This window comes from Ctenopharyngodon idella, chromosome 3 (genome assembly GCF_019924925.1).
Source record: "Ctenopharyngodon idella isolate HZGC_01 chromosome 3, HZGC01, whole genome shotgun sequence".
Taxonomy (NCBI): Eukaryota; Metazoa; Chordata; class Actinopteri; order Cypriniformes; family Xenocyprididae; genus Ctenopharyngodon; species Ctenopharyngodon idella.
Window position 1 is genome coordinate 31,135,873 of NC_067222.1, and position 17,008 is coordinate 31,152,880.

Here is a 17,008-nt window from a genome sequence, read left to right on the forward strand (position 1 = left end):
ACAGCTAATTTTGCCCTTCATGACAACTATTTGGATGGGCACACCATGTGGCCAGTCACATGGGAGGACAGACTAGGATCATAAAATTATGTGAAAGAAGGAAGGGGGACACACGCTCCGAAGATAGAGAGTGTAGTGGTACAGGCCAGGTACACAGAGCAATAGAAAGAGGTGGGGGAGCCGGATTTAAATGCAAGCGCATTGGGAGAAAGTGAAGAAATTAGTGAAAACCGAAAAAGTAGCAGCATCTGGCTGCGTTTATTTGCCTTATATGCCTTTATTTATTTGATTTGTTTGCTGTATATGTATATATATATATATATATATATATATATATATATATTTCTGTAGCTCTGATTGATTTTAAAGTGTCATTTGGCCGCCGGCGCATACTAAAATGGGTCCTATGAGCAGTTAAAATTAATTTAAGAAATATAATAACAATTATTGATTTATTTAAGGTATTTAAAAACTGAAACTTGTTTAAACACATTGTTCATGAATCAAAAATATGCATTACATTCGTTTTGAAAAGATTTTTTAAAAAATACCTTTTTTAAAGCTTTTTTTGTCAATGACCCACAGACATGTTTGCCCTCATGCTTTTTGATAAGCAGCAAACACATGAAGACTAAAGTAATACATGTTTTTTTTTTTTTTTTTTTTTTTTTTTTTGTAGTTGTAAATAACACTAAGATAAGATTACTGGAGTATGTTTTTCAAGAAAATACTATTTCAGTCTTTCTACTTCAAAATTTCAGTTTGTGACTTGCCTTTTTTTTCCACCATGTCCTGAAGGACCTATCACTGTAACATCTACTGAAACTGCAAGATAATGTCAATTGCAGATAAAATATTTGAAGGAATAAATTCTAGATAACCTGAAAGAGTAGACATAATAAGACTTTATTGATGAGTGTGAACACTGAGTACATATTTGTCAATATCTTCAAAAATGTGTGCATATAGAGGCAAATTATGTAGAATCAACATCAGAATAAGAAACCTTGGAGTCTTCGGAAGTTCTTTTTAAAAATCATCACTGCTTCATCTGGAAAAAGTCAATAATATCAATAATCAAAACCTATTTTATTACATAATGCAAATATTCAAAGTGAACCTGTTATATATGTAACTGTAACAGTATCATCATCTTTAAATGTCATGTGCTCTATTTATTGATATTTAGATTACCTTGAAGAGGCTGAGTACAGCGCTGTAGGTCAGAGAAATAAGGAAGAGAAAGACGAATGAAGTGGCAGTGGACCAGAGACTTCTGAAGTCATCCTCCTCCAGAACATCATTATTACAGTTCAGAGCAAAACCCTTCTCTGGCTCAGGTGGATCCCCTGGAAAAGAAAACACATGCACATGGGGCATATGAACAGTAAGCACATTGTGCAGTACACATCACACATCCTGAATTTAAAGTCCAATGAGTCTTATTAGGCTTCCAGTTAGTGCATAATTAAGCACATGGCGGCCACATGTACTGCATACTGTACATGTTCTCACATACATTCATTTGCACACACAACTAAATATGTACACAGAAGAGACAAGCATATAACATTGTTATTTGTTACTCATTGTTTCTGCATTATACCATACATTTTATAAAAATATGCTCAAGCATATTACAAGTACACATAAAATATAATACATTCTTAAAACAAAACATCTGTATGCATTATTGATTGTAAATAGTGACTTTGATGGTCACCATAAGTGGCTTTACTATGTGCAGAGTCAAAATATTCTCATTTATCTAAATATTGTTAAAACAGGACCAGAAAGTGAAGCATGCAAAGTTTCTGATTATAATAATGAGAGCTGGACTAAATCATGCAAAGTTGCAAACACAAAGATTTATTGCTTAATATTGTAAAACAACATAAATGTTAAACCAAAATAAATTATTTTGGATTTAAAACATAGAACATGAAACTGTTATATCAGAGGACATGAAAAGTCTAACAGCGGTACAGTAAGCACAGGACAAAACATAAATGCACAACTTTAACAAAAGCATCACACTCACACAGGTCAGAGTAAATTTTTGCTCTTGAAAACTATTGTTTTTTTTTTTTTTCACATTATGATATTACGGTGACTAAGTTTTTGTTCATATTTATTTTCATGCAATAACAAATTAAGCATAGTTTTGAGTGAAATTTGGCTTTGAAGTTTGACCCATGCAGTAAAGTGATGGAGGCAGAACAATGCACAAAAAACATAGATACATAATCTGACAAGTGAGCAACAGGGAGCATAAGCATTGGAAAATGCACAAATGAATAGATAAAAGTTAGCATGCATAATCTTTGTTACAAACTGGACATTCTGGACATTGTTTACTTTGGCTTGTTGACACTTGTAATGGAGCGCTTGTATTCTTCATGTTGGCGTGTTTGACTGCGCAGGTGATGGTGGTTTGGGGTTTTTCATATGTTTCCTTTGTGATTGTTAGGATGCTGAAAACAGACGTGGAGTTCTCTTGAGGGATGGAAGCACTGGTTCTGCCCTCAATGTAAGGTTCATTGCCCACCTTCCACATGATATAGACAGCACGAGGTTTAGGGCATGTGACCTCACACACCAGAGAGACACTGTCTTTGTTGATAATATCTGGTCTGTAAATGGTAAGATTGAGTTTCTTTTCATCTGAAATAGAGGAAGTGATAAAGGTTCATTAAATAAACAAGAATCAAACAATAATGAATAACAATAGTGGATCAGGACAGTCTAAGCATTTTGACAGGGAAAGCATTTTCAAACGGGTTTGCAGGCAATAAAAAACTGTGGATTTTTATAAACTGTGAAATGTCATTAGAATTGCTGACATTTACAGGCTTATTATTCACTGTGCATGACACTGAAGCTTCTTGCACTGTCTTTTCCACATCTCCAGAAACAACAGCTTGCAAGACAACTTTATTATTGACAAATAGTTCTCTTTCAATTGGTGGCTTCAGTGGCAGTGTGAATTTATCTACAAGTGAGTAAGAAAGAATATATGACTTAATTTGTATATTTGGATCTGTGAATTGGGATCAGTTTAAAAGAATGTATCTTTGTGTGAATTTGAAATAGAAGTTCATTCATCAGAACAGCAGATTCATTGACAAAACTATAAGAGTGTGCTAAAATGTCTACTCAATCAGGAGCCTCCACAAAGAAACATCATCATAATCTTGACCCAACAGCAATAGGCCTACAATAGAGACACATGAAGTAGCTAGAATGTCAAATGTATAGGCCTAATGTTAAACATTTTAGAGATGTGACTTACCTTCTGGAACTTTAGGTTGCTCTTTACGTGTTGGCGCTTTAGTTTCTTTTTTGCCATTCGAATTTGAAGCTTCACATGTGTAAGGTTTTTGAGGATTCCAGTCGCTTTTTTTCACACGCAGATGGCTGATTTTGGTATAGTCTCCGTCACTCCCAAACGCTGGATACTCCACGAAATCAGTCAGCTCTTTATCAGCGGGATCCTTCCATTTGAAAGTAAGCGAGTCTGCAGGGGAGAAACCTCTTGACACGCAGCCGATGGTGAGGAACTCAGAATCAGAAGAACACTGAGACAGGGCGAAGATTGACTTCGGCGCAGATGGTTCAGCTGTAGAGACATTACATATTTCTCAGACAATATATAGGCTACAACCTACAACGTAACACTAATAAACAGCTGCATGTCCAATGAATGAATAAAATAAAATAAACTAAATATACTGTTGATTGAGATTATATTATTTTACGTGAGAAGAAATACACCTAAGAGTAGGCTATCTTTACTTCGCATCAGAGTCCTCTCTCTCTCTCTCTCTCTCTCTCTCTTTAAGACTGGTCATAACTTTTTTTAAAGAACGGTCTAATTTGAGTCCAAAAAGTAAGAATGATTACCCGTTGGTTAACTGCTGGTTCAGACTCTTAAGACTCTTAAGAACTATTCGGCCGCGAATTAGAGGAATTGTTTTTCTTAGATACTGTAATATGTAAAGGTTTATCTAAACTCATTTTAATTTATCACTGGATAATGATTGCATAATGACATCATTTTTTTTTTTTTTTTTTTTTCAAATGAATCATTTCGCGCATGAGTGTAAATTAAAAAAATAATATTCCAACCTTTTGAGAATCTGAAATGGTAGGCTATTGCAGTGAACTATGAAATCATATTTAAAAAATTCGAAAAATGTATCATTAAAAAACAAATAGCCTAAATAAACAATGCAAACAAACACCCCTCGCACTGCTAAATTTTTTTTTTTTTTTTTTTTTTTTTTTTTTCCATTGTGCTTGCAATTATTTTTTAAATAGCGGTTGGGTTTCCGCCAAAAACCTTTTAAATCTTAAATTGCACTCTTCAGGCATTGACAGCTTTCTAAATCAGTAAAATATAATACGTTATATTAGTGACTGTATCAGTGCAGAAAGATATACGCACCAGAGACGTTGCTGTTTTCATTAAAGCAACACACTCGAGAACGAACAATGAAAGGATAAGAATAAAGAATTAAGAATAACTACTGTTATTTATTTTTGTTCGTTATAGCAGCTTTACAACAAAACAATATTATAAAATTATGTGATATTTTAAATTGTCTAGTGAAATTACCATACATTTGACAACAGCTAGCCTAAATTAAGATAGAAAACTCAATTAAACATATACAATAAAAAATAAAGAAATAATAAAACACACGTGAAATTTTGTCTTATACATATGTCCTTGCAAATAATGATAAAATCTTACTGTTTGTTACGGTGACTTTGGTGCCTCTTCCCCAGTAGTCGAAAGCCCAGTTACACAATATTCTTTTAATGTTACAGAGCAGTATAAAAATACAGCGATCAGAGTCTGCTGAACGACCTGTAGCCGATTTCTTGTTTTATTTGAATGCACAAATCTAATTATTTAGAATTGTAGTTGTTCATAATTAATGTGAATTAATTGCGTTTCTAACAAAACACTTAAGACCGATGTTCTGACTTTAATTGCTCTAATCGCAGAACAAGAAAATCGCCATTGAAATGTTGCTTTAATGTAAAAACAGTTTTTCGACAAATTAACTTCGCACACATTTATCGTACTTAAATCAGATTTTGATTTGGTAGGTTTGTATTTTTCTTACCTGACGAGACAGTGACCATGGTTCCTTTTCCCCAGTAGTCAAAAGCATCGTCACACTGACACTTTACCCGGGGATATTGTACAAAAATACCAACTAGCCTATATGTAACCTCTTAACAAGTCGTTTATTCTAACCATAGATTCGACTATTTATCATTTTATTTCAATCTAATGTTTATTTTTGCAAAACGGACCAGCGGTCTGTAATTTTACATTTAGCTATACTATTACATTTAAAACGTGCCAACGTTATAGAGTAGATTAGATTAAATTTAACATCTTACCAGATGTCACTGTGACCGACGTGCCTTTCCCCCAGTAGTCAAAGCGATCGCACAGTGATGCTTTTAATTTCTTCAGTGCACAAAAATTTTTTTTCCCCACTAATATAAGCGAACCTATAGCTGCAGCCTGATTTATTAATTTATTGCCACATTATCCATGATATTTATTCTATGACTAAAAAGTGTTGTTAATAAGTTAATAAAAATTAATATGCTTTATTAGTTAATATGTTAATAAAACAATAACGAATAATTTAGTAACGAATCTAACTTCTTACCTGATGTTACAGTCACCGCGGTTCCCTTTCCCCAGTAGTCAAAGGCACCGTCACAGCCGGAAAGTTTACGATAAGAGCCATACCATAACCACAATAATACATTTACACAGGCTATAGGCTATGCTTTGTCTAGATCGACGTTCCCAAAGCGACAGTTTGATACGTTAGTTGGCTCTTTCTGTAATTTGAGTGTTTACGCCTTATTTTTTACGGTTACCGACGCATTTTCCTACTGTTAACCAAGGTAAAATTGTAAATAGCCTACGTCTGCATGTTATTTTGTGACAAGATTACCTGATCTTCAAAAATAAATAAAAATAAATTAACAGAAAGTATCAGCAATTTCTTACCTGAGGAAACAGTGACTTTGGTTCCTTTCCCCCAGTAGTCGAAGTATACACAGTGACTGGTGCCTTTGAGTTACTGACCAAAAACCCATACGAAAGCAATGTTCATGTGATCAAAATAACTTCAACCATTTGTTATTTTACCTTTTGGTCAGAATAAATGGATGCAGTGAAATCTTATCTCGCCAGTTCTCAACTGTCCTCAAGTGAAGGTCAGAAATATGATTTGGAGTACATTTAGCTCTATAATATTCCATTAGTCCCTACTATCCAAAACACGAGGACTCTGAAAATAAATTATGAAATAGGCTTTAGGCTGAGACACTTGGCAGCATATCATTCTGTGGCTTGCTAAAATTGTTAGGATTATGGCCTGTTGCATGAAGCCGCTATATACGTTTAAGATTAGTTTGAGCAAACTCTGTTTTTTCGGGCTCAAGAAGGTATGCTACACGGCTAACCTGCTCCGGAGCAGGGCTGGATTTCCCGATAAAGTTGTCTCTTAAGTTGTCTCGCTACGAAGACTCTAAGGTATATGTTGTGAATTCTCTCCTTTTAAGTTTAAAGTTCGCTATGTGTGTGACGTTTTAATGACTTACGTAAGTAACGGTATGCAGTGTTTCTAGCATGTACAAGCTTAGCGTAACTGCCTATTCACTATCACTCGGAGCAGTCAGATCGCGTAGGCCTACTGTCACTAAAGTGCAGCGTTTATGTGCAAGAGATCTGACCACAGCTCACATTTCCACTGTCTTTTGGACCATCTGAGATGAGCTGGGGCCCAGAGAGCTCTGCATAGAATTAATCAGAATCAGAATGAGCTTTATTGCCAAGAATGAGGAATTTGTTTTGATGACGGAAGCTTACAGTGACAAGACACAGATAATAAAAATAGAATAAGTGAAAAAAAAAAAAAAAAAAAAAAAAAATATATATATATATATATATATATGTATACACACAAAATAGACAATATGTACAGGTATGTTATAAATGTAAGGGAATGTAAATAAGAGGTATAGTGAGCTATAAATAAATAGAAGTAGTGTTTTCTATTGCACATGTTTATTGCCCAGTGGGAGCATTGAACTGTTCATGAGGTAAATGGTCTGAGGAAAGAAACTTTCACATTCAACAGAGGTTTCTTGCCTTGCCCTACACCAGTGTTTCTCAAACTATTTCTCCCATTCCCCACTTTGGAGGTAGGGAATGGTTCCGAGCCCCACCTGTCCCCAATCGTCCCAAAAGAATGTTAATACACTAGGCTTTAAGTTTAACTGTTAAAATGTATTTTATTAACATCACATTTTAAAAACATAACATCAAATAACAGCATTAAAAACTTTTAAATAGAGAAAATAAAAGTGCAATTGTATTATCACTTTGCATTATAATTTATTATATACAAATTATAAATTAATATTCTGAGTTTTTTTACGCGACCATTTAGAATGTTTCCCCTTATTGTTTCCATGGCGACGCGTCATGCTTGTCACACACTGCAGCCACAATAACACTGTATGACAGATGTAACGCTTTTATTTCGTTTCTTCTTTTTTATTCAAAATATTCACAAACTTGCTTACCATGTCATCAACTATCTGATATTCCGATTCTCAAATATGTGTGAGTGTGTTTTGTCGTTTAAAAACGTTAATAAATGATCTTGATCTATAACGCGAGATGGGCGCCGCCATGTTTGTTTGCGCAGCAGGTCTGAGTCCTGTCAGTCAGATTTACAGCACGTGAATTCATCAATTTCTCTCGAAATTCATGTAAGTAAGTGGCCGGTTATCTGGGAGAAAAGTAAACTTTATTGTTAGGCTACTTGTGTATCTGATATGAATAAAAGACGTCGGTAAATTATTTTTGAATTGATTGTTATCGCTGCTGCCATAGACATCAGTGTGTACTTTACAAACTCTAAATGTATTGTTTTACTAGTACTTATGTATATTTAAATGTCCGAAACCTAAAATAAATATTATGTTGTTGAAAACACTGCATAGCTGTGATAAATGACAAGCGCTGCTGAGCGTGTCCGTCTCTGGCTCTGCGCCAGCCAAAGCGCGAAAGCACAGTTTGAATCTGGCAGTTAAGTGACGTCTCTGAACGTTCTAAATCCCATATGTGGGACAGTACCGCTCAAAAGGTTAATAGAGATGGGCACAAAAATGACCAAATTTCCTCTCGTTTGTCGCGCCCCATTTGTCATGTCTCTATTCCCCACCAGTGGGGCGCTCCCCACGCTTTGAGAAACGCTGCCCTACACTGACTGAGATTTGGTTTTATCTTTGTGTTTTATATAATGACCACTAAGGTGCTCTAGGCACATGTTTTCCTTGATTGGTTTTCCCTGTTGTTTCGGCCTTTCCGTAACAACATCGAAAGCTCAGCCGAACAGCTGATCATAGCTGTACAGGGCGGGTTTTTATTTTTCATCTCCATAAATATATCTAGTATTAAAGCTAATGCAAGGGCTAGAAATTATTAATCCTTTGCTGATACTTCTTGGTCATCGTGGAGAGCGCAGTTCATGGTTGCATAGCAACGACATACGCCACGGGAGGAAAAAGCGGGGAAAAAAGCGGAAAAAGGAGGAAAAAGCGGCACAGCCGCGCTTTCCACGTGTTTTTGGACGCGATATGTGATTTGTGATTTAAGCTCCATAAACGCAAATTAATAATTTAAAAAGAAGTATCTGATGATCATCCTCCATAACGCGGTCGTTATTTACATCTCATATCACCAGTAAACCGTTGTGTTACCAAGGCAACTACTGATGCTTTTGTATTACATTCCAAAGAGCGGTCGTTATAAACCCCACAGTGGAAAAATGAGACCATAATAATCGTTTAATTTAAGCAGGTAAACGTTCGTTTTACTCCCGTACTTTTCACCAAATTTTCAGAACAGCTAAAAGTTACCTTTCTTTCTGTTCCAAAAATAAAGAAGACTTGTTTGACTCTTTTTATTTGTCATTGTCTCTCAGAGGACTGTACAGCTCTGACTGCGTTATTATTATTATTATTATTATTATTATTATTATTATTCTTATTATTATTATTATCTCGCTCTCTTTGTATATATATTTTTTTTTGTAATTGTTGTGAGATTGAGTGCTGTTGCGCGCAACTACTGGAGGTATTCTAGGATAGGCTGAAATCACTCACGTGCAGGGGATTGGGTACAGTTGGGGGGGTACAATAAACATAAAATTTCTCAAGAGCAATTTTTGAAGGGGACACAAATAATACAGCCAAAATTTTAATAAAATTTTACTTATAACGAAAACTTTACTATTATTATTATTGTAGCATGGAGACTGTACCATTATGCTCAATTTTTCTCTTTGGTTCAATGAAAAAACAGACCAAAATATTCTTCTTCAAAACCATTTATTTATTGCAATATTTTTGAAGTCGTTTACAACCAATTCACCAAAATACGATGAATACACATTGAGCAAAACCCAACACACAACAGTAAATCTATTAGCCTTATTACAGTTCACACATATGCTTATCACAATGTTAGTTGTAGTTGGTGTGGGTGACTTAGTATCCAACAAGCTATGGTAAACAAGCTAGCAAACAAGCTAAGTAACATTATAATCGCTAACATAGCGGACTCACGAAAAAAAAAAAAAAAAAAAAGAGCACAGATTATCTCTTTTTAAAATGTTTGATTTTAAAACTCTAATATCATGATTTTATGTTTATAAATTATGTTTGAATATTCCTAAAGTCTCTGACAGTGCGATCTCATCTATCATTAAATCATTAAATTAGTCCTAGCGACGGCCCTGGTGAAAGACGACTTCCCTTTTTGATTACGTCTCTCAGGGAGATTGCATGAGAAAGGTAGTTAAGGGTAAAGTTAGTTGCATTTGCTACCATGACAGTGCATAAACTGGTACACGAGGGCTCTTAAGTTATACCTCAGTAATGACTGATTTTTTTTTTTGTTTTTTTTGTTTTTTTTGTATTTACTCTGCATTCTTCCTTGATGTGTAGACGGTCTTGGGTCTTGATAGGGTCTCGGGTGAGAGAATGTGTTCTCTAATTAATTATACAGAGAAAATGCCATATTTGTATTAGGCTGTGAATCATTTGCAATGAACGTGTTTGTGTGATTTGTGATTTCCTCTGTACACTAATTAATGCTCTTTTACCTTGAATGTTAGGTGGGTGTTCATGCCAAGGATCCCGCTGGTGGCCTGCGTGAGAGAAGCTCTCTCTTAGATGAGCTTACTTTTGCAACTTGTTCAACTGCTGCAACTGAATTGTGCTCTCTTGCTTTGTATCTTAGCTTATTTAGTTTTGTAGTCTTGCTTTAAACTAACAAACACATTTTATATTGTACTAGATGAAATGCTACAGTATTTACCAAAAGTGAGACTCATAACTTACGTGGTGTTCTTCCTTGCTTGGAACCTGAAGGTCTCAGGACAGAAAATGCATTATCTAATGGATTGTACAGAAAATGTTGAATTAGCTAATGCGAGGCTTTCTTTTGTGTGCAGTGATTGTCCTTCTGATTTCTTTTTCCAAATGCTAATTAATGCTTTTTTACCTTGAATGTTAGGTGTGTGTTCACCCCAAGCATCTTGGGGCTCATCTGCCTGGGAGAAGCTCACTGGTACAACTGGAGCTGAGGAAGGTGAAGTTGGTAAGTTGCATTTGCTACCATGACAGTGGTACACAAAGGCTCTTAAGTTATACCTCAGTAATGGCTAAAATTGACTTTTTTTTCTTCTTCTTCTTCTTTTTTTTTTTTACTTACTCTGCATTCTTCCTTGGTGTGTAGACGGTCTTGGGTCTTGACGGTCTCGGGACAGAGAATGTGTTCTCTAATTAATTATACCGGAAAAAAATGTTGTATTACTTTGTGTTAGGCTTTGACTCATTTGCAGTTAATGTGTTTTTTATTTCCTCCATACACTCATTAATGCTCTTTTACCTTGAATGTTAGGTTGATGTTCATCTTGCTCGTCTGCCTGGGAGAAGCTCACTGGTACATCTGGAGCTGAGAGTGATGGAATTGGTAAAGGTTGTATGTACTAAAGTAATTTTACATGACATTTTCATTTTTATTGGCTGGTTTAATGAAGGTCCATTCATTATAGAGGCCTGCAACTTTCTAACATCAGGCAGAATATAAGCGCATGACTAAACATCTACAGTGCGTGCGTAATTTTTATACAAGTTGATATTCTGATCATATCTTTATTTCAAGCACATTTTACCAATCCAATCCACATCAGTCTTAACTACTTTTAATTTGTATATAATCATTTATAAGTGATATATAATTGTTAATGAAGGCTGGAAAAACACCTTATATTCAGGTGTGCATTATTATTAAGCAGGTTTTTTTTTACAAGTAAAATTTGCCAAAAAAAGAGGCCATGCTCTCACAGCAGAAGAATACAGTTGTCAGTCCTGTATTTGAGTCCTTAATTCGGTTACGTTCACACACAGTACGGTTATTTACGGGAGTGACAACCGCATGCTATAACTGAACTCACCCGTAAATTTTCAGGACTCACAACCGCATTCTCAGAAAATCTGTGCTGTGTGAACGGAACCGTTTTGGACAACTAGTTGTCTGTCACGTCATACAGTGCGAGAGAGACGCTCTTCTAAAGCCTGGGATACACTGCACGATTTTAGCAATCCTATAAGATCATTACAAATCACACTGTGCGACACGGATCTATTAAACTTGGGTACGACATGCATGTAGACTGTACAATGAAGACACCTGTTGACGCATAGGCTACGATGCAAGTTTCTATAGAAGAATAAAACGTCATCAGCATGCGCTAGTGGTAAACAAAACACCATGTTGAATCACACTTTGGCAGTTGTAGTTTTTATGTGCTGAAAATAAAAAGGAAGCGGCGAAAGAATGAAAAAGAGCTTGAGGTAAGCAGTTTTAAGTTTTAGCGCCATGTCGCGTTGATTTCATGTCCCATTTTTATTGGCTGTCAGAAAACTATCGTAGGCTATCTTTGGTCGTAAGACCGGAAAAAAGGCCGTCTTTGAACCTCTCTCACTGTACGACATAGGACCACCGATTAAGAGCCACGATCACAGAAATCGCCACGATTGTTTCACGATGGCAATCTTTCATCTGGGACAGCCAAAAATCGTGCAGTGTGTCCCGGGCTTAAGGTGTTTTGTGTGTAGTTTCACTTTCAGTAACTTACAGCGACAGAGATATGTGCTGTGTGTCACCTGAAGGTGTTAGATCCAGTCACTGTTCTCCATCGGAGCAGCTTACTTTTTGTGTTTCTTTTCCAAATTCAGATGCTGTGTCATGTGCGAGACGCCGCAAAGGACGTGACAGTCTCCGGCTAGTGTGTGTTTACGTGCTGCTGTTGGTTAATGAATTTTTGATGGATGAACTTGCGGTTCAAATGGTATCTTGTCATGTCAAAAGTAATAAGACTTTTCAGTTATATGGACGTTGCCATCTTTAATATTACGTTGGTCACTGTCATTATGGTTACTAGTAAGAGAAGGGCTTGACTCTCGCTGCATGTTTATACAGACAGTGTTCCAGAGTTGCTGTGTGAACAGGACATTTCGAGACTCACACCTGAAAGTAAATGCAGTTGTCAATCTCAAAAACTGACCGTGTGAACGTGGCCAGAGATTTAACTCACACTGGAAAGTCAAAAATTATTAAATGCCCATAAAAAAGATGCAATACTAGAAATTGCACAATTAAGGCGTGATCATTGGACAGCGAAATGCTCATTGGACTTGCATAATGATTGTGCACGCACTGTATGTTAACTATGTTTATTTTGTGATCATAAACTTGACCCACCCTGTCATGGAGTCAGCCTCACTTTTGAGTTGGCATAAATGCTGTGTGGTTACAACTTTTACATGTGGTTACAGTATTCATGTAGAGCCAGTTACCTTGACAGCTGGGGAGAGTCTCAAAGCAGCCCTGCTGTGGCTCTTCCATGGCCCTTTGGTGGTGATTAACAAATGCTGTTGAAAGAATTGGTATGTGAATGTGTGATGTCTGCCTCCATCAAAACAAATTCCCTTTCGAATGGGAACTCGCACTGCGTCCAAATACACTTTGGCATTCCCCAAAGTGTCTTCGGACGCAGTGCGAGTTCCCCTTCTCATGGAACCATGGTTATATGCGTAACCTGAGACTATTTCTTTGTACTACACAAAGGCTTACTAAAGCTTGAGAGTGCTGTTGCCTCTAATTAGCAATCAAATGTTTGATATGCTTTGTTTAGCATGTAAAACCTTGAGTTATAAATGTAATGATGTTAGTTCTGTCCAAACTGTTAAAATAACAATAGAATTGGGTGAATTTGAAAAAGCAAAATTTTTGTATTTTTGTAAAGCAACAAGTCACTAGAGCCTGTGCATTACATTCATTTTACTCTGGGTAAGGAGCATTCTTGTACATGACACAAAATGCTTAAAACTATCAGAAAAATCAGTTTTATAAATTTAAACTCACAATTGCTGAAAGATTTCCCCGCTCTACTTGGTGTAAGCAAAGGTCGTACAATAGGACCTGGGGGAAAAAAAAAAATCTCAGCAGTTATACACTTGCATCTAGCAATCATTTAACTAGATTAATTTATTTACTAGATTCATTTATTGAACTAGATTCAATGTATTTTTACCTTTTGTCTTGAAGTGTTTTGGGGGTGCTGGAGCTTTTGGTGCAGGTGGAGCTTTTTCTCTATTAATTTTCTTCTTTTTGTGGGGGGTATCATGAGGCTCATCATCTGATGAGTATATTTTCTTTCTGAGAGCAAAATCAGGGTATTACATTATTTTACAAAGCAGGATTAGATGGGTAATAACACTGCCCTGTTTGTCAACTGAAAGAAAGCATTGACAACTTACTTGTGAATTCTTTTTCCAGGAATTTCAGATTCGGAAATGTCAGAAGTGTAGCATGCCTTTTTCCATTTTTTGGAAATATTGTCAAAAGATGCTGAAAGAAACAAAGTATCTTAACTTAGGCCATGGGATGTCATGTATTAGTGATCTCGTTTTATGTGATGTTTTAATAATGTTTATTTACAGTGTAGTTTAACTTACCTGACTCGTGCAGAATTCTGGCCTGATGTTTGGTCCACCCTTTATCTGGCTATGGTGCCTCCATCATCCTGACACTCTTCAGCAACCGGTCCAAGTCTTTGAATGGAGGCCACCACGATTGGCCATCTGAGTACCAGGACTTTGCTACAGGTCCAGTTGTCCCTTCTCCCACAAACTCCACTATCAGGTACATGTTTTTTTGGTTGTTGTTTTTTGTTTGTTAAGCTGCAACAACCTAGAGCCCCATAATGTTTAACGACATTCATTAAATTTCAGTTGTTCATATGCATGATTCTAAACACATGTAACAAAACAAAAAGCACATATATTCAAAAGTAAAAAGAATAATTATTGTGTGTGTAAAAGAGGAACTGAAACAAAATAACGGTCGTAAGGAACTAAGAAAGCTTTCCCCTCAATATTCTCCAGCTTGCAGAAATTAGTTGTTCTTGAGAGGTCATCAACTCGATGAACACCAAGTGCCGAGGATGGAAGGGGATAGTCAAAAAAAAGTTCATGATTGTTGAAGGTACTGTAGGCCACATAAATTTCATCCCTCACTGAAATTATATTTTGCAGTTTTGAAACTTTACCGCCAATGTAAACAAAACTGTTAGCCTGGTCCAGTTTCAGAGTGTAAGAGCATGTTTTTTTTTCTTTGTACTGTGAAGCTCCTTGAAAAGATTCGGGTAGAGGGCCAGCTGTATGTAGTTTTCTGAGCAGCTGTGGGTTGTTTTTCTCTTTTTCTTTGCTGCACCTTTGCATTTCAGAGAACCTTCTTACAATCTGACTCAGTGGACATGTAGGTTTCCGCAGGAGTCTCTTCAGCTTGTGCAGGTGGTCCTCGTACTTGAAAGCGCTGAAGTTGTTGAGGACGCCGTGGTGCTTTGCATCTTCTGCAAGATGTACAAGACAGTGAACATTGTAGGACAGGAATTTGGGGCCGTATAGCTGTCCAAAGTGTGTGACAAATAGTCGCAGAATATCATTGGCATAGTCAATGTGATCTCCAATTAGGCTGTTATTGCTCAAGATGAAAATTCCAACAAAAAACAGCAGAAAGTTTTTGTACACCTCTGTGGTGAGTAGATCTTTTAGCATAACCGGGCCTGTGTACAATAAAAATTGTCTAAATTCAGTCGCCTTCCATCGATCTATTTCCCTCAGTGCCCTTGGTTTGCGTGCAAATTCCATGGGCACATTTTTCTGGGCACCAACCAACCTTTCTGTCAGCACAGAGACTTGGAATCCTGACAGCCTGCACATGAGAGGACCTAGCCGAAGCAACAAGAGGAGCAGCCGCCTCATGACTCCAAGGCACACAAGGTGCATGTAATCAAGGGGAAATCCAGAGATCATGTCCAGTGAGGTTTCTTCCAGAGGTGAGGTGCCATGGTGGTGATCCGAATCGGTTTTATTTCGGAAACTCTCATCATTTCTTAAGGTCATTCTATTCTTCAGGAAGGTCATTCTATTCTCCATGTAAACGCCATCCTGAATGCACTTTTCGCATCCATGGTAGCCTGTGTGTCCTTTGACCTTTTTTAGAAATGCACGTGCAGGTGCGTCACAAACCATCGAGGTAATCTTTAGTGTTAACTTAACTCCCTCAAATTCAAAACCCTTACCCAATTCTTTTATTTCACAGATGAAGTCTTGGAGATACTCATCCAGTGAGCTAGGTTTACCAGCACCACAAAATAAACCTATTGTCACTGGTTCCTCCTGCACCAAGTTTTGAACAGTTCCGAGAATAGGCCAGAATTGAGTTGCTGAACTCTTATAGAGAGGCAGACCATCAATGTTCACTTGGAGCTCCAAATTGCTCATGTTTCTCAGAATGTCCATGTTCTTGTAGAGTACCCCTGAAATAGATTGAAGTAGGCCAAAATGATAGTACTGGCCACCAGCCTTGTTCTGTATTTCAGATCTGTTGGAACGCACTGTTCCTAATAGTGTCCTGGCATCTTTTGGCAGATTCAAATCATGCTCACGGAGGATATTGAGTAATGAATTTAATGCCACATGTGTTATTTTATGTTCTGTTGCCCAGGTTGCCAAGTCATCATCCAGGGAACTTGGATGCAGTTCAGACTCTGTATCTGAGTCTGTGTTAGATTCACTACTGTATGAAGCATGTGCCATGGTGACGCATTCAGGCTCATCGATTTGGGACAGACAATCCATAAATTCGACATCGTCATCATCAGCGGTGCTGCTTGTGTCACTTTGCATGCTACCATACTCCTCCCTCCAGGATGGTGATGATACTGCTTGCATTGACTGCAGTTGTTTGTCCACCTTCTCTTTGGCTTTTCTTCGCAATGTCCAGTACGATTGTTTTTTGCCAGCCATGGTGCTGAGACATTAACAAAACAAAGTACATTGTACTAACCTGCTAAATGCAGTGGTTCTCAACTCCAGTCCTGGAAGCCCCTTGCATTGCACATTTTGGATGTGTTCATTAGTACATATGATTCAACTCATATAATAGAAGCTCTAAACAGCACGATAGATGAGAGAGACATCCATAATGTGTAATTTTGTGGGTCCCCAAGATCGGAATTGAGAACCAATGGCTTAATGCATTAAAGTCAATGAATATATATGAGCACATACCTTGTTTTTGACAGTGTGAACTGTGGCTACTGTCGTTGAGTGAGTGCTGTTGACTGTAGAGAACTTTCTGTAGTGGGGGAAACAATATAACATTAACTGTCAGTTTTGTCATTTTATGTATTGAACCTAAAGCTTATTAAACCTGTGTGTGGTCACTACTTTTTAGATGATGTTTATTAATACATTTAATTCAACTAGTTACTTTGTGACTAAATTTTAAGTCTAGGACAAGGTTGTCAGGTTTATCTCT

At 36.9% G+C, this 17,008-nt stretch overlaps 1 protein-coding gene and 1 gene segment (V, D, J or C); both read right to left on the minus strand.

Annotated features, from left to right (window-relative positions):
* Positions 1 to 889: 889 nt before the first annotated feature.
* On the minus strand, positions 890 to 13,027 carry LOC127507493 (Ig mu chain C region membrane-bound form-like). The segment is given in 7 exon segments: positions 890 to 1,051; positions 1,195 to 1,349; positions 2,359 to 2,664; positions 3,293 to 3,619; positions 6,047 to 6,109; positions 6,775 to 6,834; positions 12,979 to 13,027. Coding segments are annotated over 7 exon segments (972 nt in total).
* A 914-nt stretch (positions 13,028 to 13,941) lies between these two features.
* LOC127509620 (uncharacterized) lies at positions 13,942 to 16,162 on the minus strand. The gene is made up of 2 exons (XM_051888518.1): positions 14,140 to 16,162; positions 13,942 to 14,032 (listed from the first exon to the last, which is right to left on the minus strand). The coding sequence occupies exon 1, from the start codon at positions 15,985 to 15,987 to the stop codon at positions 14,488 to 14,490; it is 1,500 nt and encodes a 499-aa protein (XP_051744478.1). The 5' UTR covers positions 15,988 to 16,162; the 3' UTR covers positions 13,942 to 14,032; positions 14,140 to 14,487.
* Positions 16,163 to 17,008: the final 846 nt, after the last annotated feature.

Bases quoted from the DNA above. Each gene is read 5' to 3' on its own strand.
- LOC127509620 (XM_051888518.1), bottom strand. From the start codon at position 15,987: ATGGACATTCTGAGAAACATGAGCAATTTGGAGCTCCAAGTGAACATT.